The 23,776-nt window shown below is 31.4% G+C and overlaps 1 protein-coding gene across 1 annotated transcript; it reads right to left on the reverse strand.

Annotated features, from left to right (window-relative positions):
* Positions 1-744: 744 nt before the first annotated feature.
* LOC139486498 (uncharacterized) lies at positions 745-12,542 on the reverse strand. The gene is made up of 3 exons (XM_071271397.1): positions 12,413-12,542; positions 2,242-2,602; positions 745-1,621 (listed from the first exon to the last, which is right to left on the reverse strand). Exons 1-3 carry the CDS (start codon positions 12,503-12,505, stop codon positions 819-821), a joined length of 1,257 nt encoding a protein of 418 aa, XP_071127498.1. The 5' UTR covers positions 12,506-12,542; the 3' UTR covers positions 745-818.
* Positions 12,543-23,776: the final 11,234 nt, after the last annotated feature.

Here is a 23,776-nt window from a genome sequence, read left to right on the forward strand (position 1 = left end):
ATTGACCACCACAAGTGGTTTTCTTTGAAATGACTGCTCATCACAACTACCATGACTACTAATACATGTAAATACGCATACATTCAATTTAAAACAGCTGAGAGGTGGTGCCAACAAATACTGCACGGAAATGAGACGTTTCGATGATAATTCATCTGCATATAATATATATATCTTTGACTTCCACTAGTAATTTCTTTTAAACTGACCTAAGCATAACCACTAAAAAATGTAAATAAACACTCGTTTCTGAAGGCTTATATATATAACTGCATACCAATTGTTGAAAGTGCCGCCGATGCTGAAACAGCATATTTAAGTCCTGCTTTCTAACTGAGCCAAGGCGAAACAAAATGAACTTAATTGTTAGAGAACACCAACTGCAGTGAGTAGAATGATTGCAGAGGTACATATATCAATCGTATATCACCATGTGCTCCTTAGGTGTTCCTCTTCATTTGATTTCTAAAAGAGAACCTAGTTCAACTATATATTTATCAAGCAGGAAAATGATTTTGTCATTTTTGCTGTACTATTTCTATATGTTCTATGTTACATGGTAATCATAATAGAATATAACATGTATAACATTGATATTTTTATTAATTTAATAAAACCAAAATGTATAAATTGATCAGACTGAAGATGAAGTTGGATATACATTTTGTTTGTATATCATGTATGTGGAAGGATATAAATGGGTTCTCTTACATTCCTTGATGAAGCATAAACAACATCTGGGTAAACAATTACATTTTATTTTTAATTATTTTCAGCTTTTTACACTCAATACCTTAATTTTACAGAAATAGTGTTTCTTAAAATATGGCATTATCGTTGCTAATGTCTTCACAAGCTGCAACCAAGTGATGGATGAACTTTTTGAAAATATCAGTCCTAAAATTATCTTCTTTAGAATCATCCACAATAGAAAATTGGCTTTGAATTATTCTTATTCTTTTTGTACTCTTATTTTTTACTGCCTTGTACAACTTGAAACCTGATGACAATACAAGAACACCAAGTATTTTAGACTGGAAATGTAAATGACAAAGCATGTATTCAACCACCTGTCGTTCTGTCCTGTGTTGATGATACTTTTCTAATTCTGATTTAATTTCTACAACACATATGCATTTAGGAACCATTGTGCAATCTTCATCCCAGATAACTAAGTCAGGACTTTTAGAAACAATTTTTGGCAGTAAACTTTTACACTTCTCATACACATCCTGATCATGCTGATGAACTGCCTGTGTATACTGATTATTAGTCATTGCATTTTCACCATATTTGACATCTGAATCAAAATTGTCACTGCCAATATCATTGTCAAAATGTTGGTTACAACCTTTATTTGATCGAAGACTGTATCTCAATTTACAGCTATAGAAGTCTATGAGGTGTTTTGCTTCCCCTACAATACATTGTCTTCGTTTTCCTGTTTCTGATGGATGTAGCCATATTAAAGATAATACTTTGTTCCAAGCTTGTACAGCTTGACGATGAGACATTCCATTCACATAAGCAGTTTGAATGCTTTCACTCATCTGTTGGAGAAGACATCCCATAGTTGTATCAAGTAAACTGTTTTCGTTAGGCAACTGAATTAGAGCCGGCTCTGGAAATAAAAGTAAGGTACATTTAATAAATCTTTATTCTTTAGACATTTATTTATTAACTTACAACATGATTCTTTATTGATTAATTATTTTAGAAAACAATTAGCTTAAATAAACTTTAAATCATGTGTCAAGGGTACTACTTATACAAGTGATTTCAGGATCAATTTTTAAAGTAATTTTTAAAATCATTAAAACAAGTTAATTTTATAAGTAAACATGAGAACACTTTGCTTGATATTTTTCTCACAAGCTTTTTTTATTGGTTTAACAAAACTATTCCACAAGAAAACAACTTTATACAACATGCAGAAATTAACTTTTGCTCAATGGGCCTGTTACTTTTTGAACTTTAGTTGAAATATAAATAAACTTGATTAATTTGTAGATTTAGTACATGACCTTGAAGTTGATCCTTCTAAGTGTAAAGAAGATCATGTTACTTAAAAATGTTGACTGCTGTCTGATGATTAGAGTTGTTAATGAATATTAAATTCAGGAAAAATTCCCAAGCCTTCTTTCCAAAGCTGTTGTCTTTTGAAGTTGACATGTTGACAGCTGACTGATTGACAATTGATAAATGGTTGGACAAATATTGTATCATACATTTAATGCATACCTTCAATTATTTTCCAATGTTCATCTTTATTTTTTGCTTTCGGAAACCATCTGAGTTTAGATAAGGAGTCAAAACACACATCTGTCAATTCCATTACTTCTTTCAATGTTCCTGTAAGTGGTAATTTCAAATTCATTTCATGAATGATTTGATTTTCCTGTCCATTAATTGAAAGTGGGAATGTCATATTATTGATAGTATATGAATCTCTGTCTATGTTCTTTTGATACACATCTTGAAGATTTCTTGGGAAGAAATGAACAGTCACTGGACAACCTGCATTTTCTTCACCAATTATTTCCATATGAGATACAGCATTCTCATATGTTGAAAGTACCACACACGGCTCTGTGATGCTAGGCTAAAAAATATAAAAAAAATAAATGTTTAACCCATATTATAATTAACAAAAAAACGTGAACAAAATAGTCAATAATACATAATATTTATACAGTTATACAGTACACACAGAGTACTAATTCTCATACTCCAAACACAATGTAAAAACTTGATGTCACACCAAGAAACTCCAGCAACACTCTCAAAATCTTGTTAAATTTAATTAGAGATATATAATCTGTTTTTATAAAAGAATCCTGCACAACTTTACTTATCAAAATTATATTCAGCATTATCATGATTATTGTAAATATTGCCATTGTTGATTACATACACTACAAACCATTAAAAGTCTGAAATGGCCTACATCTGTACTCGACTGTACTGATTTTTACTCGACCAGTCTGAATTCGTCTGAAATTGAATCGAATGTACTTTGTGTGGACTTCTTTATGTTGGTGAAACTCGTCAAACTTTGCGTAAAAGAATGAATCAACACCGGTCTGATAATAAAGATCCTCAATTTAGGGTTCTTTATAACCATTTTAGTCAACCGGACCATGATCCTTCTTTATCTATGAAAGTACGCATCATTGAGAAAATTTATCACCACACAAATAGCCCTGTACTAAGTACTCCTTTCCGCAAAGATAGAGAAAATTTCTGGATAAGGGAGTTAGGGACTGCAATGCCATATGGTTGCAATGACAATATTAAAGGAGTAGGAAATTTGTCAAGTCCTGCCTGCAGTGATGTTAATGTAATGAGTTTATTTAATACTACCTTACGACAACAACGTAGTCATGGGCAAAAACATTACCATCGGCCTAATGTAAAAAAGTCTTCCAAATCTAGATCACCATCTGGGAGCTTTGATGACCTTCTTTCACATCTTCATCATCCACTAGGGTTACATTACATAAGAACTATTCTCTTTTCACTGCCAGTTAATTTTCTAAAACGTTTGAGAGATTATGCACTTGACAAAGGAGGCACCAATACATTTTCTGCAACATACAGACTAGTCAGTATTATTTGTGATGTAGCTCTTTTCCGTCTTTTCAAACCAGTAAGATCGGAACCTTTACATGAGGAAAAGAGGAGATTCCTTCCTATTGATTTTGCCAATAGAGGAATTGATGCAATCAATATCTGCAACGTTCTACATCACAAGGAGGTAACATCTAAAATTCCTATTTATTTTCAAAATCAGTCTGTTCCTATTGTATCCTACAGTTACACCAAAACCATTGCACCTAAAATATTTAACTATAAACGAGCATTGCAGGACCTTGACTTAGAACAATACCTAAAACAACCTCCGACATGTGACTGTGGCATATTTCGTAAATAGTGACAAACAAAAAGGTAAGATATGCTACACAGAAGAACAAGTTGTCAGTATGCTGGAGTTTCTTATCGACAACATATTTGTTGAGTTTGGAGGTAGACTTTTCCAACAAATTGTCGGCATTCCTATGGGAACAAACTGTGCGCCTCTTCTTGCCGACCTCTTCTTATTTTCATATGAATCGGAGTTCCTCCAGACACTTGTAAAAAACAAGAGAATCAAAGAAGCCAGATTATTTAATTTCACTTTCAGATATATTGATGATGTTCTTTCCATAAACAATCCGAACTTTTCTGATTGGGTTCCATTAATATATCCCCCAGAACTAGAGATTAAAGAAACAACAGACACGGCTTCCTCCGCCTCATTTTTAGACTTATATCTCGAATTTGACTTACACAGTCATCTCAGTACCAGAATCTATGACAAACGAGACGATTTTAATTTTGAAATCATAAATTTCCCCCACCTTAGTAGCAATATACCAACTTCACCTGCATATGGGATATATATTTTCCAACTTATTCGATATTCAAGAGCTTGCAGCTCCTACTCAGACTTTGTAATACGTCATCAGTGTCTGAGTAGAAAGTTGATGAAACAGGGGTATGTCAAAGAACGTCTCGTTCTTTTTCTAAAAAAGTTCATCGGAAGGTACCAAGACCTTGTTGATAAATATTCCGTATCAACTTCTCAAATAATACACGATGGTCTTGATGTATAGATTCTTCGTACTGGTGTTGTTTATCATCTTAACAACGTGTTTTATAGTTCTTTCATTTGTCTTTGTTCTATTATTAATATTACTTTTACTGTTAAATGGTTTCATGTGATATCCGTTTCACGTGGCTCGGTACTTATACATCTCGTCAATGTGTTTGTATTGGCTTTCATTTTTTTGTGGTTTGTTTTGTATTTGCGACTTTTTGTATTTCTTTTGTTCTTATAACGTGACTCTGTACTTTAAAAGATCCCATCAGTATGATATTGTTCTATTATATGTCATTATGATATATTTCTATTATGAATTACAATATACGTTGAACCACAAACGTCAAAATCATTCAATCGCGTAGTGGTATTAACTATTTTTGGATTCTTATAAATTCTATATATAACTTTTGAACTAGTTTAAATCTCGGTCTATTTCTTAAATTTATTCTTACATACTTTTGATTTTTTAACCCTGTATGCTAACATTCCTATGAAAATTTTAAAATTGTTTGTACGCACATTGAACGACAAATTTATGTGACGTATAAAATTTGCTGACGTCAGACACTCAATAAATGTGTTCGTAGATAGTAGATGTTTTTGTGTTCTGTTAAATTGTTCCTTTTAAAATTGTTAAACGATGATGACTGATGTACCCATATTTTGACTATTATATTTATTGTGTCTGTTTATTTAACGCATCAATGTAAAAATATCGGAAATTGATGAGACTGTCATTACAAAAGTGAGAGGGTTAGCGCTATAGAACCAGGTTTAATCCACCATTTTCTACATTTGAAAATGCCTGTACCAAGTCAGGAATATGACAGTTCTTGTCCATTCGTTTTTGATGCGTTTTGTTATTTGATTTTGCCATGTGATTATGGACTTTCCCAATTGATCTTCCTCTAAGTTCAGTATTTTTGTGATTTTACTTTTTACTTGATAGTACTCGACTGTAGTCTGAACCATACTTAACAGTCTGAATGTGTACTTAACCATTTTATGCGAGTCTGAACCGTACTCGACCTAGTCTGAACCGTACTCGACCTAGTCTGAACCATACTCGACCTAGTCTGAACCATACTCAACCAAGTCTTAACCAACCTAGACCTATTCTTTGTATATATCAACTGAATTTTATCAATTTAGGAATTCTTTTAATAAAAATGAAATTTGAACAGCAACTTGAAATTAAAATTGTATTCAATACAGTATTGAAATTAAAATTTCACAATAATCAATCATAATATAACTTCAACTCAATATTAATCAACACATACATAATGATGTATATGTATATGTATATTTTCAATATTATTCAAAATTTTATAAATATTTCGGAAGTATTTTATGGTAACTGGACTATTTTCACCATTAACTTAAGCCTAGTATAGATATATGGTGTCAGTTGAGTTCAGGTAATAATGCAGTGAATGTTTTTATTAAGATAAAATAGTATATAAAACAACTTAATAAATTTAAAAAAAATGAGAGCTTAATTGTTTTGTTTTATAAAACCAAGAATTTAATATAATCATGATAATAGAATTTCCATAGCAATCCTTGATAACCTTTTTAAAAAAGGAAATGTATTCCAAAGTAACAGTAAAAAAATATTTCAATTAATTTAAGTATTTTTTTTTGTCAAATTAACATGGCATACATAAAGCACTTTAATATGTTCTTATTACCTCAGTACATGTGTGTTTTACAGGTAAAAAGAAAACCCTATTTTCTTAAATTCGTGTATTACTTATCTAGTACAAACATGTATATTCGAAAGGCCTTGTTATTTAATTTAAACAGGATGTTGCAATTTTGAATCAATGTTATTTAGAATTTAATACCTCTGGCCATGTGTGATATGTGAGTTTTCCCCCAAGCAGAGGTTATACTTTATATTTCACCACTAATCAGACAAACACTTTTATTTATTTATTTAATTTTATCCCTTTTTTATATAAGCTATATAATATATTTTTTTTTATTCTTAATATAATCAGAGATATATTTCTTTTATAAGGTTAATTTTTTTATAAATTTTGTTGGCTGTTGTTATATATATATATATAAGTTAAAAAGAAATTTATTTTAACAGTTTTTTGGTCTAGTATGGTTCAGACTGGTCGAGTATTGTTCAGACCTTTGGTTAAGTATGGTTTAGACTGGAAAAATAGGTCAAGTACATGTCGAGAATGGGTTAAGACTGTTTCAGACTGGTCGATTAATAGTTCAGACTATTTTCAACGGCAAAGATAAAGGTCAAGTACGATTCAGTCCGGTCAAGTATGGTTCAGACTGGGGTCGAGTAATGTCAAGTAAAAGTCAGACCAATTCAGACTGGTCGAGTAAAAATCAGTACAGTCGAGTACAGATATAGGCCATTTCAGACTTTAATGGTTTGTAGTGATAGTACGACATAATGAAAGAATGTAAATAATTTTCCAATCTAACAAGGACAGATATCAATAAAATATATATGTGTATAAATTTTTTTTAAATCATTTCATTTACCTTTTCATAGCTTTCAAAAATAAAACTGAATATGAAAAAAAGTAAAATCACAAAAATACTGAACTTAGAGGAAAATCAATTCGGAAAGTCCATAATCACATGGCAAAATCAAATAACAAAACGCATCAAAAACGAATGGACAAGAACTGTCATATTCCTGACTTGGTACAGGCATTTTTAAATGTAGAAAATTGTGGATTAAACCTGGTTTTATAGCGCTAACCCTCTCACTTTGATGACAGTCTCATCAATTTCCGTAAAATAATTGAAATAGGAAGAAGTGATAAGAAAAGTTGACCTGTACATGTAATTACATGTCACTGTCAGACCATGCAGTAATGTTTTGTTGATTTTTATTCCTTTAAACTGCAATCAACAGGTCATAAAACCCTCCCAGATGGGAGTAATGACTTGGTGATTAGGGAGAAAAATCTGTGTTTTACAGTGTAACACTGTGTTACACCGAAATCAGTGTTGGGAGCATCAGATTACATCCTCTCTGTGTGTACTGTAGCATTATAAAATGTAAGACATCAACATGTCCAAAAGACCAAGGTTAAACAGAAGCTATTGCAGACCTAGTCCTGGAAACAGTATATGAAGGTTTGATGTAAACCTTGACTCACACAAGTTGAATGCAAATCAAATGAAAAATAAAAATTCTACACATTTAAATTGTCTATTTTTTATTGGTTGGACAGGCGGGTACATGACATTCAAATAAATTGTCACCTGCTCAGCAATACAAATAAGGCATTGTAATGTGAAGTTTAATAAATTAATAATAGGTACACTCCTGAACATTGCTGAAGTCAAACATCAACACTAGACATATTTATACTTTTTCAGTGGCGGATCTGGAACTTTTCCTAAGGAGGGGCCCGCTGACTGACCTAAGGGGGCCCGCTCCAGTCATGCTTCAATGATTCCCTATATAATCAACCAAATTTTTCCCACAAAAGGGGGGGGGGCCCGGGCCCCCCAGGGCCCCCCCGGATCCGCCTTTGTTTTTGTACCTTTCTGAATGGTTTTTATATTCATGATATTCATAAAAATAATATTTTGAGGCACAAAAATTGACTCTCTTATTACATGTATTATTTTTATCTTTTTATTTTTTGAGAAATTACATACAAGAAAATTCAAAATGGTGGCTTTCTTAGTTTAAACATTTTCTGATGGGTTTAAAAACATAAATCACAAATTTCTTTGATAATTTTAATTTGGTAATTAGAATCCATTATTTGTTTTATTAGTTGTTATTGGCTTTGAATGAGCTTTCAATCACTGTGAATACTCTCATATCTGTACTTAGTGTCTATTTTGTTGTTGGGATGTACAAGTACCCAGTCATGTCCACTTTGTGTTATTGTTAGATGTATTGTATAAATGTAGCCATCCAATGAGTTGAGCCTTTTTATACTTATTTTTATCATGTTTATAGTTAGTTCTTATGAGCAAATAGCATAACATTTTGTAAACTAATGCTGAGTTCCGAGTAATTCGAATTTGATTCACATTAACTAATTCAAATTAGTTTAATTCGCCTTCGAAACATTTTACGTCATAATAAACGGACCCGGTTTCGGACTATAATTATAAACATATATACTATAAAAAAGTCATGTAGTTCAAATAATAACCTGAATTTTGACGTCTTGAAAGAATAGTGTATATTTTTTTGCTTTGATGCTTTTATTATAAAATAAAGTAGCCTTTTAAAACGTAATAATTATTTGGACTTGACTAGCATTTAACCCTTAATTAAAACAGGGGCGAGTTCGATGACACACAGGCACTTAGTCCAAATACAATGTAGTTATGACGTCTTGAAAGGCTATAAATTTAAATATGTGTTTGCTTTGACGCCTTTGGTGTCCATGTGAGGCCTCAAAGCTAACAAATATATTACCCTTTCAAGACGTCATATTTATTTGGAATACATTTTGTAACAGGCATTAGATGTTGAACTTTCTTTCAATAACTTAATTAAATATGTGTTATGTATCTGTATTGTATGGTCGTATGTGTTTTGTAGTTAAGTCGTGAGAGTTGTGTCCCTTTGTATGATGATGAGGCATATTTGTCATGTGATTTATCTGTCTCTTTGAAATAAAAGTGCTATGGAAATAGATGTGTTTTTATTGCTGTTTAGCAAATGTAACTTTAGCGGCATGTACGTAATATGGTGGAGGACTTCAAAACGACCCCTTTGAGTGTATTTTATGTGAGCTGTCCCCAAGATGAAGAACAAACTTTTTTAAGTCTAAACCATGGGGCTGGCGGCGCCATTATTAAACTTTTGACCACGTTGAAATTTGGAATGTTCGTTCAGTGATGTATAGCAGTACCATGCGGTTGACACTGGAACCATTTTTTGGATTTTGTGTAAAATTTGGATGTTTTTAATTTGGATTTAGCCAATAATCAGAAGTCACAAATTTATGGGAGTTTTCGTCAACAAAAGAAAACGGTAAAATTCAAGGAACTGTTTTTAAACAACATTGTTTACATGCATATTAATATCAAAAGTATTTCACTTTATTATCATTTGAACTTTGATTTTCATTTAGATTGTTGGACGCGATCGAAATTTCTACACAAACAATTAAATTTTTAACCGCAATTTGGCGTTGGTCAGTCTGACATCAAGGATTGCAGCTGTGTATGTTTATGTGTGTAGAAAACCGTAGCATGTGTTATGTGACGTCCCGACGTATCATCTTACAGTACTTCGAAAATAATTGCTTATTAATTGGCGTTATCTTTACTAACTAATCAGCTTGACCTATATGTGTATTTAGGATTTAGCAGAGAAAATGTGTTGCAGTTTTGAACTATTTAAATTATACTACAGACGGTACGTGTGAGATTTATCTCGTCGTACGCTACCCTGTTACAAGGAAAACACAGACTTATTTCGAATATTAATTATGAATTCAATTTTGTCTCAATGATTTTTTTAATTTTTTATATCAATACATATATTTCTGTGAACAGTTGGACTGATTTGATAGCGGATTGTCAGTAGCGATGGGATAATAGTCATAAATAAAACCTAGGTTGATATTGACATTTCTGGAGCTTCTCATTTGTTTCATCTTTATCTTATTTTGTGAGTGTAATGTATGAGAGATTGGACATGTTAGAGAGGGCGAATTAGTCGTACATTTTGTGTACTTTCTTTTGACTGCATATGTAACTTATGAAATGTTTCATTGATGTAATATTTACTATTTTTAAGAGGAAAAGGTCTCTGATGATTATCTATCAATTTGTTGTATACAGCTACATTTATGACAATATTCTAGTATTTTCCATAAATTTAGTAGATTGAGTAAATGTATCAAATAAAATTGAGAATAGAAATGGGGAATGTGTCAAAGAGACAACAACCCGACCAAACAAAAAACAACAGCAGAGGGTCACCAACAGGTCTTCAATGTAGCGAGAAATTCCCGCACCCGGAGGCGTCCTTCAGCTGCATATTTTTTTTATGTTGAATGAACGTAATGCGTGCAAAAGGTCCTAAGGGGGAGATCGAGATGCCAGACTTTCGGAATTTTTTTCTGCATTGTTGATACTGGTGTGTATGGATGCTAGATTGAGAACTGGTCAGCCACAAATATTTCAGTTATTATAAATGTATTTACAAAGATTATTTGGAAAATTGTTACTGATTTGAGTCTTAATATACGGAAGTGATTATATAGTTTGAATTTATTATATTTGAATTTTTCTTCTTCTTGAAATTGTATATGGATAAAACACATACACCATTTTGATAAAATTTGGGAAATTTTCTTTTTGGGGGCGGGATGTCAGTCAGGGGTACTACTTGTACAAGTGTATTTTATTTACTTGAAGAAGTGAAAAAAAATATACACATATAAGTAAATAAATAATGTTTGAATAATCTCCCCTTAATTTTCTGAAAAATTTACTTGTATAAGTAAATTTTTCTTACAATCCAATAAAAATCCTTAAGTTTTGAGATGTAAAATCATGCCTTTAATGATTTTTCCCAAGTTTGCTCAATTTTTTTCATTAAAGTTCAATGTTTCATTTCACTAATTCATCAAAGAAACTGATTGAGCAAAGATCTTGTATATTTGCGCAAGGCATTCAAAAATTGCTCCTTTGGGGCTTGTAAATGAGCAGTGTTAAGAAGATAACAGACAAATGGGACTTTCATTGTCCATGAAATTACACTTAAATGATTAGTAAAGACATCTGCAAAGGGTACACAATTTAAAATTCTATTAGAGCAAAGAAATCTTAAGAATTCAAGAAAAGAAGATAGGATGATTTTTTTACTTAATAAATACAAGTAAAAAATTCTGAATGCCTAAGGGACATAACTAAGCCAATTTTTTTTTTACCTATACAAGTAAATAAAATTCACTTGAATAAGTATCCTACAAATTTACTTATATGTGTATATTTTTTTTTACTTCTTCAAGTAAATAAAATACACTTGTACAAGTAGTACCCCTGACTGGATGTTATGTATCTGTATTGTATGGTCGTATGTGTTTTGTAGTTAAGTCGTGAGAGTTGTGTCCCTTTGTATGATGATGAGGCATATTTGTTATTAGTCCAAATAATTATGACGTCTTGAAAGGCTATTATAATTTTTTTCTTTGACGCCTTACATCGTCGATGTAAGGCGTCAAAGAAAAAAATTATAATAGCCTTTCAAGACGTCATAATTAGTCCAAATAATTATGACGTCTTGAAAGGCTATTATAATTTTTTTCTTTGACGCCTTACATCGTCGATGTAAGGCGTCAAAGAAAAAAATTATAATAGCCTTTCAACATCGTCGATGTAAGGCGTCAAAGAAAAAAATTATAATAGCCTTTCAAGACGTCATAATTATTTGGACTAATTTGTTATGTGATGTTATCTGTCTCTTTGAAATAAACGTGCTATGGAAATAGATGTGTTTTTATTGCTGTTTAGCAAATGTAACTTTAGCAGCATGGGGAGTCAAGTATATGTCCCCCCATGTACGTAATATATGGGCAATGGGAAGATGGAGTCCTGTGTTAGGCTGTGAGGTGATTTTTTTGTTCGTTAGTTTATATGGTTCATAAGTGTATCTTTTTTTTTTTAGAAAATGTATTATTTTTATGAGAAATAACACTCTTTTAAACTTTTTCAGAGTTCTCATTACAGACGGTCCGAGACCTCTTGTGGCCGAGTTGTCCAATATTCGTTAGTTGTACACGTAAACCATTGACTTACTGTAATGTGTAGCTTTGGTGATCTCGATGAAGTGTTTATTTTCTTTTTTATCGGCGATAATGTTGACTGAGAGCTGTTCCTCTTTTTAGACATGTTGATAAATTTATTGTGTCTAGGGCAGAACAAGTTAGGGGAAAGGAACGCAATGATAATACGCCCAGAGGGTCACACTAACTACCAGCATACATATATGACAAGAAGTGACAAGAAAACACATTATTTTATGTTCAATGAATAATATTCACGCTTCGATGAAGTTTTCGCTATATGATTTGATTAATTTCAGTTCATTGAATTAACCAAATAACGTGTATGGCTTATTTTTTCTTAGTAAATGAATTAATATAGTACATATATGATGATTTTTTTCAAGTTAATGCATGTGTTGTGCATTCAGCTTTTATGTGTATTACAGAATGTTTAAATTTCTACAACAATTTGTTGTTAAAGATCTGAAGTAATTTTCTCAAACACGTAGACAACAAAAAATTACCAAGTTATACGGACTGGGACTAACATAATAGTCCGCATATCCAGAAATCAACGCCACTTTGCTTATTGAATATTATAATAAAGAAATCGGATACGGGTCACGGAAATTACATTAAAATGATAGGGAATTTTGAAAAAAATGTCTGTTTTAATTTAATTTAAGTGATAGACAGGTTGCCGGGGCAGAAAATGAATATACACAACAATATACACCACTTAAACGAAACATAATGACTGTTGTTGCAAAAATACAGGTTCCTGAGCTATTTTAAAAATCGAAGCGAGAGGCTTTTAACATTGCAGTGTAAAATACAGGCTAAAATGGCTGAAACGTCAAATTTGCAAACTTCGTGTTGAAAATTGGCTTACAAGGTCATTACAAAAACAGGTTGCCGGCACAGGCACTTGTTTCTGTCAATATGGGGTTTACTATCCATACCCAGTACAAAAAAAAAAAAACACAAGGTAGCTAACGGAAATTTTCAATGTGTTCGCTTCAACCAATATTTTTTTAATTTCCCTGGACTTTTTCACGAATAAAAGTACACCAGTCTGTCGGTAATTGATTTATCTTGACAATGAAACAACTTTCACGTACCTTGAGAATACCCCTCAAACAGTATAACACACTTGAGATGACAATTATTGACCTTTTTCCAGACCATTGAATTTGTAAGGACTTAACTTCCGGATAACTTAGGAAGTGAATATAACTGTGCAATCCCATTGGTCACATTTTTCTTGTTACTGGTAACTAGTATAAATAAACAGGTAACCAGATGAATTAAACCAATGGGATTGCACAGATATATTCACTTCCTAAGTTATATTCCAAAGAATAAGCAAGTCCAAACCTTGTATGTGTAGTCGTTGAACTCTAGGTTCCCACGTAAAATTAAAATGTCACTATTTCAAGAAAAATTCACTAAATTCGCGTTCATTGTTTTGATTTTGACCGCCTGACAACTTTACGGAAATATCAAAGTGATTGTAAATAAGGACTCTGTGACGGGCAACTTATAATATCCGTGTTTTAAAGATTTTAATGATATCAAGCATATCAAGCCAGTCTAGTTCAAACTACTATCACGTGGTACAATTCTCATTTACATATTATGAATATTAATTAGCAAAACCACTTCTAATTTCTGGCTATGGCCATGCAGTATATATATGATAAACATATTATAAGGGCGTTTTTCAATAAAAACGTGATTTCTTGTCCCAGCCACCCTAAAATGAAATGTGTTTGATCTTTCCAAGTAATTTTTCAATTTAAGACTTAAATTAAAACACTGTTTAAAAGCAAAACATTGAACAGAACAATTAGCACTGTTCGGCACGGCTGTGTTCATGATATCATATGTTACAGTAAATAGGTGAAATTAGGAATTACATGTAATTACTAAAATTTAGGAATTACATGTAATCCCCAATGCACTTAGTTAATACAAGTAATTCCTGAAACGGCCCAGTTATTACCAGTAATTACTAATTTTAAAATGAATTTTTACACCTATTTACTAACTGTAGAGACAATGTTGTAATATGATCAGCTAATAATTTGTTTAGTAGTCAATTTTTTACTGGTGCACTTGCAAGTGAATAGTTGGACCTCAATGAATACGTATGCATGTGACCTTCAATTCAACCCCTAGCTGAAGATATGTTTCCGATGCATTCAGATTTGAAATTATAAGGTTTTGCGGAACCCTTATCACGCTTACTTTTGCTGTTAGTCGCAGGCTCAACAAAAATGGGAAAAAAGTATTAAAATGTTCCTCCAGATACTATCTTTTGACTAGTACTGTAAGAAGCTTCTGTCCAAATTTGGTTAAAATCCAGGATATTTTGAGAAAGTTATTAAAATTCTACAAACTTTAACCACAGTGTGAACTTCAATGTAATGTTAACTGACATAAAAACTAAGTCCATTTATAAGTAAAATACGGAAAAATTAATTTTATTTTTACACAATTTACTTCTTGAAAATTATCTTATGATCATAAACAAGTTTCTGTTCAAGTTTGATAGAAACCCAGGATAATTTAAGAAAGTTATCAAAATGTAAAGAACTTTGAATGAATGAATGTATTTTATTGCAGAAGCAAACATGATGCTATGGCAAAATAACATAATATACAATTACAATAATGACAGTAAACAAACAGAGAACAACACAATAAGGTCATAATTACAACTGCTATGCAGTTAACCACATAGTGGCAAATTTTCGAGCACAACATTTGGATACTTTTTTCTTGCACAGATGTAACATACTAAAATGTGAAAAACTATTTCAGTTAAAAATTAAAAATAAGTTAAAAAAGCTGTGCAAATTTATCAGGGTTATAACTTTTCAGGTGAGTCTTCCTGGTTAATCACCACTCCACTCTAGATCTTTGCTACTATACTGTTTATTTTTATTTTATTTCATATTTTCATCTCATCTTGTCATGTGTGTTTTGTGTTATGTTATATAATTTTTGAAGAACTTCTTTGTACCATTGTCACTTTATGGCGTTTGAGAAAAAAAGAATCTTGAAATCTTAAAAATCTTGTGGACTCTTCTGATGACAGAATGGTTTGCTATGTCTCGCTTTCGCGACAATAGTCACAGTTTCGACAAAAAGAAACAGAATTACAACATTGAAAGTAAAACAAAAGGGATGGACCATTTAGTTGACTTATACAAGTAAAAACGATGATAAAATTTTATTGCAGGTTTATAAGCTTATTTTTATAAGTTTGGAGGTCTTGGAAAACTCATAAAAAAGAGAAACACTGAAATATAAAATGTGACTCTTAACACCATCAAAGTGTATAAATGATTGTGTGAAGAATGTCAGCTTCATCGCATTTGCCTGACAAAAGTAGTCTTAAATAAACCTATTTTGTAAAAGGAATTTAACTTGTGTCATTGGGCAAGTATGCCTGATGGAGATTTTAATTTAAAGAAATTATGAGATTTTAAGAATATAATATCAAGATTATTCAACCAAATTTGGCATTATCGAATGTCTATCAGCAAAAAGAGGTGACGAAGTTGCCTATAAACTTCTCACAAATGTATTTCTCAATAGTGGATAGATATCATTGTCTTGCATGCTGAAAATGATTTTTAGGAAGTTTCAAAACTTTTAAACTGTGACAACCATTTTCTAGTTTCAGTTCACAAACACAAGAGAGTACTATACACTTTTGATGTGCCTTATATTCCTTAATCCTTAATTAAGGAAGCCCTAAAATACCTTCCCTTTTACTTTCTTATTTGGTATCTTGAATTATATCTTTAATTTTAAAACAAAAACATTATATTAGTAAATAGCTGTAAAAATGACAAAAAAAAATCAGTGAATACCAGTAATCACTGAAACAACTAGTAAATACATGTAATTACTAAATTGGCTAGTAATTACAGGTATTTACTGAAATGTTTAGTAATTACGTGTAATTCCTAATTTCACCTATTTACTGTAACATATTCATTCATATAAGTAAGTAAGTAAAACTTTATTTGGATTCGGCATATTGACAAACAATACAAACATAAGCTCTAATACGCTCTTCACCGAATATAAAAACATATACAATAACAAATAAAACAAGGCATGCAAAATGCAATACATAATAAAAAGCAGCACCAAAAATGAACTCTAAGCAAATAGCATATACATGTATTTTGCAAAATACCAAAACATATATATGAAGCACTCATTTTTTTTTTTTTTTTTTTTTTTAAATTTGCATTTTAAAAATTATCTTAGTTATTTCAAAAAATTTACAGGTAAACTTATCTCTCTTATTACACAACAATGAAAATACTTTAATTCAGTATAATTCTGACTATATATACAGTCAGTGATTTGTATAAAACATCTTATTTTAAAACAGGTTGATATCATACATCTTGTTGACACCTAAAATACATAATTTGCATATATCTAAGCCATTAATGCTTACTATGAATTTAAATTGCTCTAACTTTGAAAAATAGAAAGGTATAACATAAAATAATAATGTTTTTAAATAATTCTTCACTTGGCTTTTCAAGTTTTACATGTAATACTAAAATGAAATTCATCTTCAACTTCTAAATTACACAGTTTACAAATCCTCTCCTCTACAAGCAGTTTCAGATATCTTTCAATTTATAAATTACCATTACTAAATTATTATTGTAACAAATATTGTTCTGTTGAGTTTTTTTTTAAACCATAAGCAATTCAGCACATAGTATATCATAACAGTACTAGTTCGGTATAATCGTAGGCAATACTACATAGTATAAATCATTGTCATGAAAATTTGATATACATGTAAATGTGGCGTATTTCCATTATTTTCCTAAATTAGAAAACTCCAATACATTCTTTGTTCACAATAACTGAACTAATTTAAAGCAGACGCATTTGCACAATGATACCTTTTAGTAAACTATTTTCTTAAATTGTCATATTTTGGACATTTTGAAATAAAATGAAACTCATTCTCGATATCATCATGGTTCAATAAAATACAGAATCTTCCATTTCTTGCTCTTTTGTGAATCTACCATATTTATTATTGAATTTGTGTCTATACGTAGTTATAAATCTAAGACATTGTCAACTTAATATAAAAAAGAAGACGTACAGCATGATTGCCAATGAATAAATTCTTCACAAGAGACCAAATGACACAGAAATAAACAACTATAGGTCACTTTATGGCCTTCTACCATGAGCAAAGCCGTAACCACAAAGTCAGCTATAAAAGACATCGAAAAGACAAACGTAAAACAATTCAAACGAGAAAACTAACGGCATAATTAATGTACAAAAAACGAATGAAAAACAAATATGTATAAAAAGAAGGACGAAAGATACCAGAGAGACAGTCAAACTCATAAATCGAAAATAAACTGACAACGCCATGGATGAAAATGAAAAATACAAACAGACAAACAATAGTACACATGACACAACATAGAAAACTAAAGAATAAGTAACACGAACCCCACCAAAACTAGGGGTGATCTCAGGTGCTCCGGAAGGGTTAGCAGATCCTGCTCCACATGTGGCACCGTTGTGTTGCTCATATTATAGCAAATCCGGTAAATAGTCTAATTCGGTAGGTCACATTAATGAAAGGGAAGGGGATTGTAGTTACAAAGTACTGAACATATCCGGTATCATTTGAGAAACGGTTATTCCTTAACCAGTGGCGGATCCAGAAATTTTCATAAGTGGGGGCCCACTGACTGACCTAAGAGGGGGCCGGCTCCAGTCACGCTTCAGTGATTCCCTATATAAGTAACCAAATTTTTTCCCAAAAAGGGGGGGCCCGGGCCCCCTGGGCCCCCTCTAAATCCGCCTCTGTTAACAGTCAACCAATTCGTGATGGCGTCCGTAAAATTAACGAAGGGATGATTTCACCTATTGTAACACTTGGTTTAATAGCTTCCTTGTGAGAAGCAACCTCTATCAAGAAAATCATGATAGGATGTAACACATCAACGAACGGCAACCACTGCGTTACAGGCTCCTGACATGGGACAGGCACATCCATACAGAATATGGCGGGGTTAAACATGATAGCGGAATTCCAACCTTCCACATAACCTGGGATAGCGGTGTAACAGTACAATATGAGAATGAACTATAAAAATCAGTTGAAAAAGCTCATCACATGGATACAAAAAATAGAAATATGTCTTAGTCTTAGATGCATGATTTTTTTATTAGTTGTTAGTGGCTTTGAACTAGCTGTCAGATAACTGCGAGTACTCTCAGATCTGATCATTACGTCTTTTTGGGTCGGGATGTATAAGTACCCGGCCACGTCTACTTGTATTTTTGTCCATCTGATGAGTTAAGCCTTTTTCAACTGATTTTTATAGTTCGTTCTTATGTTGTACTGTTATACCACTGTCCCAGGTTAGGGGGAGGGTTGGGATCCCGCTAACATGTTTAACACCGCCACATTATTTATGTATGTTCCTTTCCCAAGTCAGGAGCCTGTAATTCAGTGGTTGTCGTTTGTGTATGTGTTACATATTTGTTTTCGTTCATTTTTTTACATAAATAAGGCCGTTAGTTCTCTCGTTTGAATTGTTTTACATTGTCATATCGGGCCTCTTATAGCTTACTATGGGGTATGGGCTTCGCTGATTGTTGAAGGCCGTACAGTGACCTATAGTTGTTAATGTCTGTGTCTTTTTGGTCTCTTGTGCACAGTTGTCTCATTGGCAATCATACCACATCTTCTTTTTTATACGGTTACTAGACTGCGGTTTGATAACATAGCATGCAGTGCAAACTTAAATGCATAGATTATTCAATGAAAAAGGTGTACTATATCAAATTTTTGCAAAATCTTTGTTTGTTATTACGAAAAAGCCCCGACAAAGACTAATTTAATATTGAGTCGTTATTTTAAATTATTACGAATTGTGTCTAGAAAACGATTTTTTGTGTATTTTGCTTTTTGTTTACCTTTTGTATTTGACTTGGTATAAATTATTTATTGAAGGAAAGGGGGAAACCTTGAAATAGATTTTTCAAATGATAAACATCAGCTATAGAATGCGTAATACCTTCATTGTTTAGTGAATAAGCAACAACTTGTTGACACATAAAACAAGCAATAAGCTAACGCCTATCTTAGTAGGCAGTAAGTTATTGCCTGAAAATTTCAGGCTTTAAGCTTATTTCCTGAAATCTGATGATGATTATTCATCATATGGCCGAACATAATTTAAGGCAATAAGTTAACTCTGTAATTAATGCATATTTGGTAATTTATTCTTGGTATAAAGGCGTTCCTAATTATATTTATAAATAAACGTTTATTTGACAGATCTTAAACAGTAAGTTTATTTAGTAATTTTAACAATTAAAAAACAATATTAACTCATACTTTTTCATGTTTTTGTTGTATTACAAAATATTAAAAGGATTTAAAAAATTGATTGTATCCAATTAAAAAAAGGGGGAGATTCTATAGAATAATCATAATATTCATTTGAAAATTTGTACACTTCACTAGTCGGTTTAAATTGAACAAATATAGACAAAATTAAGATATGATTTTGTGATCACACCATTTTCCAATTTTTTTTATTGGATAAGTACATTTTCTTAGTTAACAGTTCCAAGACTTATGATAACAAAATGATTTTCAATCAAATTTCTAACAAGTTTTCATATTTTAAAATTATTTGATGCGTTTTAATATAAATAACCTATTTTATTAGTGATTTTATTTCTGGTCTTTTGTGGACAGTTGTCTCATTGGCAATCATACCAATCTTCTTTTTTTATATTTAGGATGAAACTGGGCCATAAAGTTTTGCATTGGTAAAATTAGATTTTTTTCTTTTGCTCATATTCAAACATATGTTAATTGCAGTAATAAAATAAAATATTTGAAGAACTCATTATTTATATGAAAGATGCTTGATTATATATTTAATTTTAACTAATTACAATTAGTTTGTTCAATTCTAAATATAAAACATTGTTATATTTTTTTCTTATATAAATTCTAATATAAAACGTAAACATTTTTGACTTATGTTTTGTTTCAAAGAGTAAATTTACAATTATAAAATCAAAATTGTTTATTACTCTTAAATCTAATAATTAATTGGTTTTTAAGGTGGTATCTAACACTACAGGGAGATAACTCTGTAAAATCAGAAAAAAAAACGTTTTAATTACGTTGTATGGATAAGGTTATATTTATGGCAAGCCGTTCTCGTCAAAACTATGTTTAAACCCTTCTTTCGAAAAAATACACACTGAGATTAAAAAACTAAAATAACACACTGAGAAATCGAAATTACACACTGATATTTAAAAAAATAAAAAACACACACTGAGAATTCAAATTTACACACTGAGATTTTAAAAAGACACACTGAGATGAAATAAATTGAAAAAACACACACTGAGAATTGTTAATTACACACTGAGATTTCAAAAATACACACTAAGATTAATATGCAAATTACTAATGAATATTCATGAGATGAATAATTCAACAGATTAATATCTTGATCTCAAGAACTCTTGTCATTATAATGAAATGCGATTCCTTCAATCAACATTCGTAATAAATTTCAAGACTTAACATCGCTCATATTCATAAGTTTGTTGCCTTAATTTCAGTTCAGGTGTTGGGTACCACCTTAAATTAAGGTTGTTGGTTAAATTTGATTTAATTTTTCAATTTTTTCATTTGCTACTTTCTTTGACGCCAATACTTAGGACAGCGGTTAGGACATCATAGCTAAGATAATCATAAGATAGCTTCGATGTGCATGCTAAAACATGTTGTAAGTCGGTCCTAACTTTATTTTAATGTATGTCCTAATATTATCTTAAAGGACCGATCTTAGGACACTTTCGAGAAACAGGCCCCAGTTCTCATAATGTTATTATGTAACACATATATATTTTTTTTTAAATGAATAATTGTCTTTTATTTACTCGCATTTATATTTTAGACTTAAGCTTAATGCCTGCACACATTTATCAGGATTTACCCTTAAATCCAAGGATTTAAGACTAATGCCTAACATCATTTAGGCAATAGACTTACTGCCTAGGCGTTAGCTTATTGCCTCGGATTTCACTTATTGCCGCTAACATATACATCAATCAAAAAGCAAGCCAAAAACACAAAACTGAACAGTATGAAATTTGCTGTTTTGTGTTTGTTGTATTATTTCAGAAGAATCTTAGTGTTAAAATATACACTTCTGTTCACGTGCAAGTGGTAGAGTTTCTAAAAAAGAGTCCGACTATTGTTGATAAGAAAAAAGAAAAAAACAAGAAATCCGTGACGGAGTTTTTTCTTTTCTTTTCTGTTTGGTCCTAACAATATATCACGTGAGTTCTGTCAGATTTATATTTTTTTATCAGCCATCAGTATTCACGTAAAATTAGGTGTGAAATAGAAGGAGAATCGGTTGTTGGTTATACGTTAATTAAACATCAGCCCAACGACAGAAAAAGCAACAACATCTTGTTGCAGACATTAAGTCTACGACAAATAGACAGGTCGACACATTGTCGATATGTCTTGCTCTGAACTATCTCTCTCTCTCTCTCTCTCTCGCTCTCTCTCTCTCTCTCTCTCTCTCTCTCTCTCTCTCTCTCTCTCTCTCTCTCTCTCTCTCTCTCTCTCTCTCTCTCTCTCTCTCTCTCTCTCTCTCTCTCTCTCTCTCTCTCTCTCTCTCTCTCTATATATATATATATGTTTAAATTCAACAGAAACAATCAAAGATCTGCTATTAATACTCAATTCTCTAAATAAATGGGGAAAAGGGGGAATAACCATTAAGATATGATGAACGACCTTAGTTTTTTAAATGTTATATCCTAAATAGAATAGAAAAGGGACTACTAGCAACTAAGATTTAAATCTTTCGCCTCATCGTACGTACGGGTTTCACTCTGACCGGTCGAAATGTTATAAAAACGTTAAAAAGAAAGGAGATATTATGATTTGAATATTATATTCAACCGAAATATTGGATAATGAAATTATTTTAAATAATTCGAACCAGCAACACTGCTGAAAGGATTTTGATTTAATTTTAGATTTCTAATTCGTATAAGAATACCTTTACAACAGATACTTTGCTACTGGTTTTATTTCAGGTAAGAAAGACTTTCTGAGTAAGTATCAGAAAATATCTACAACACCATATTGAATAAAACCGTTTTAGATTATGATCATGAAAAGAAAAAAAAGGAGGGTTTCATACGTGTTTTTAATCCAAGGTAGTACTAATTCCTTATAGTTTTCTTGGGTGCTTTGTCATGCTTTCTAGATGTTCTATTTTACCAAGGTAATGTGTGGCATATCTGAAAATGAATAAGAATAAGTATCTGGTCTTATTGACTACCATCTGTTGAACAATTTAGAAAAGATGATGTGTTGAGGGGGAAATCTTACACACGTTTTATCTGTCAAATAGGGACTAAATATCAAATTGTGAAACAGCATAGTATAATAATTTCAAGTATATTCTGGAAAAAGTAAAGTAAATCAGATATCAAATAAGTATAACCAACTGTTCATTTTTGTTAAATCTTTTTCAATTGTCATTGTTTTGCATTTTTTTTTTATAGAAACAACCCTACAAGGTGAGCATACATTCTTTTTACTTTCATAAGTTAGTATTAAAAACCTATCATTTTGAAAAAAATCATATAATTGACTATGCTACCTTTTATTTTGATTTAACATAAGATTTTTTTCTATAAGCGTGCATAGAAGTTTATCTTTAACCTTCTGTTACAATAAGCATATACAGATATAAGAGAGAGGGGAGAGATACGAAAGAGACATTGGAATTCATAAGTGAAATAAACTGAAGGTAATTGTTGTACATATTATTTTTATAATAAATGATTCTTAAAACAATAATTATTTCTGAGAGACTTTGATGCAACCATTATCATTCTGCACTTTCTGTGCCGCATTTTGCACTTTCTGTGCAGACGTTCAATGAAAGCCCACAAACAATCGTGAAATTTACTCAGCACATGGATATGTGTTAAACAACAATATTAAATGGTATTGTTTTCAAAACTTAATATAAGCGTTCGCAAGATATAATTTAACATAGAAAGAAAAAACGTTCAAAATGACACAAAAAAAAAACAACCCCAACAACTATAGGTCACCGCACGACCTTCAGCAACGAAAGAATCCCATATCACATAGTCAGCTATAAAAGGCCACACAATTACAAAAAATAATGTAAATCAAACGACAAAACTGGCTGCCTAATTTATGTTCAAATAAGAAAAGATTTTTTGATTATGTTCACGTTGTATTTTACAGTTGGCAAATACATTGACGATTTTTGTAATT

This window comes from Mytilus edulis, chromosome 8 (genome assembly GCF_963676685.1).
Source record: "Mytilus edulis chromosome 8, xbMytEdul2.2, whole genome shotgun sequence".
NCBI lineage: Eukaryota > Metazoa > Mollusca > Bivalvia > Mytilida > Mytilidae > Mytilus > Mytilus edulis.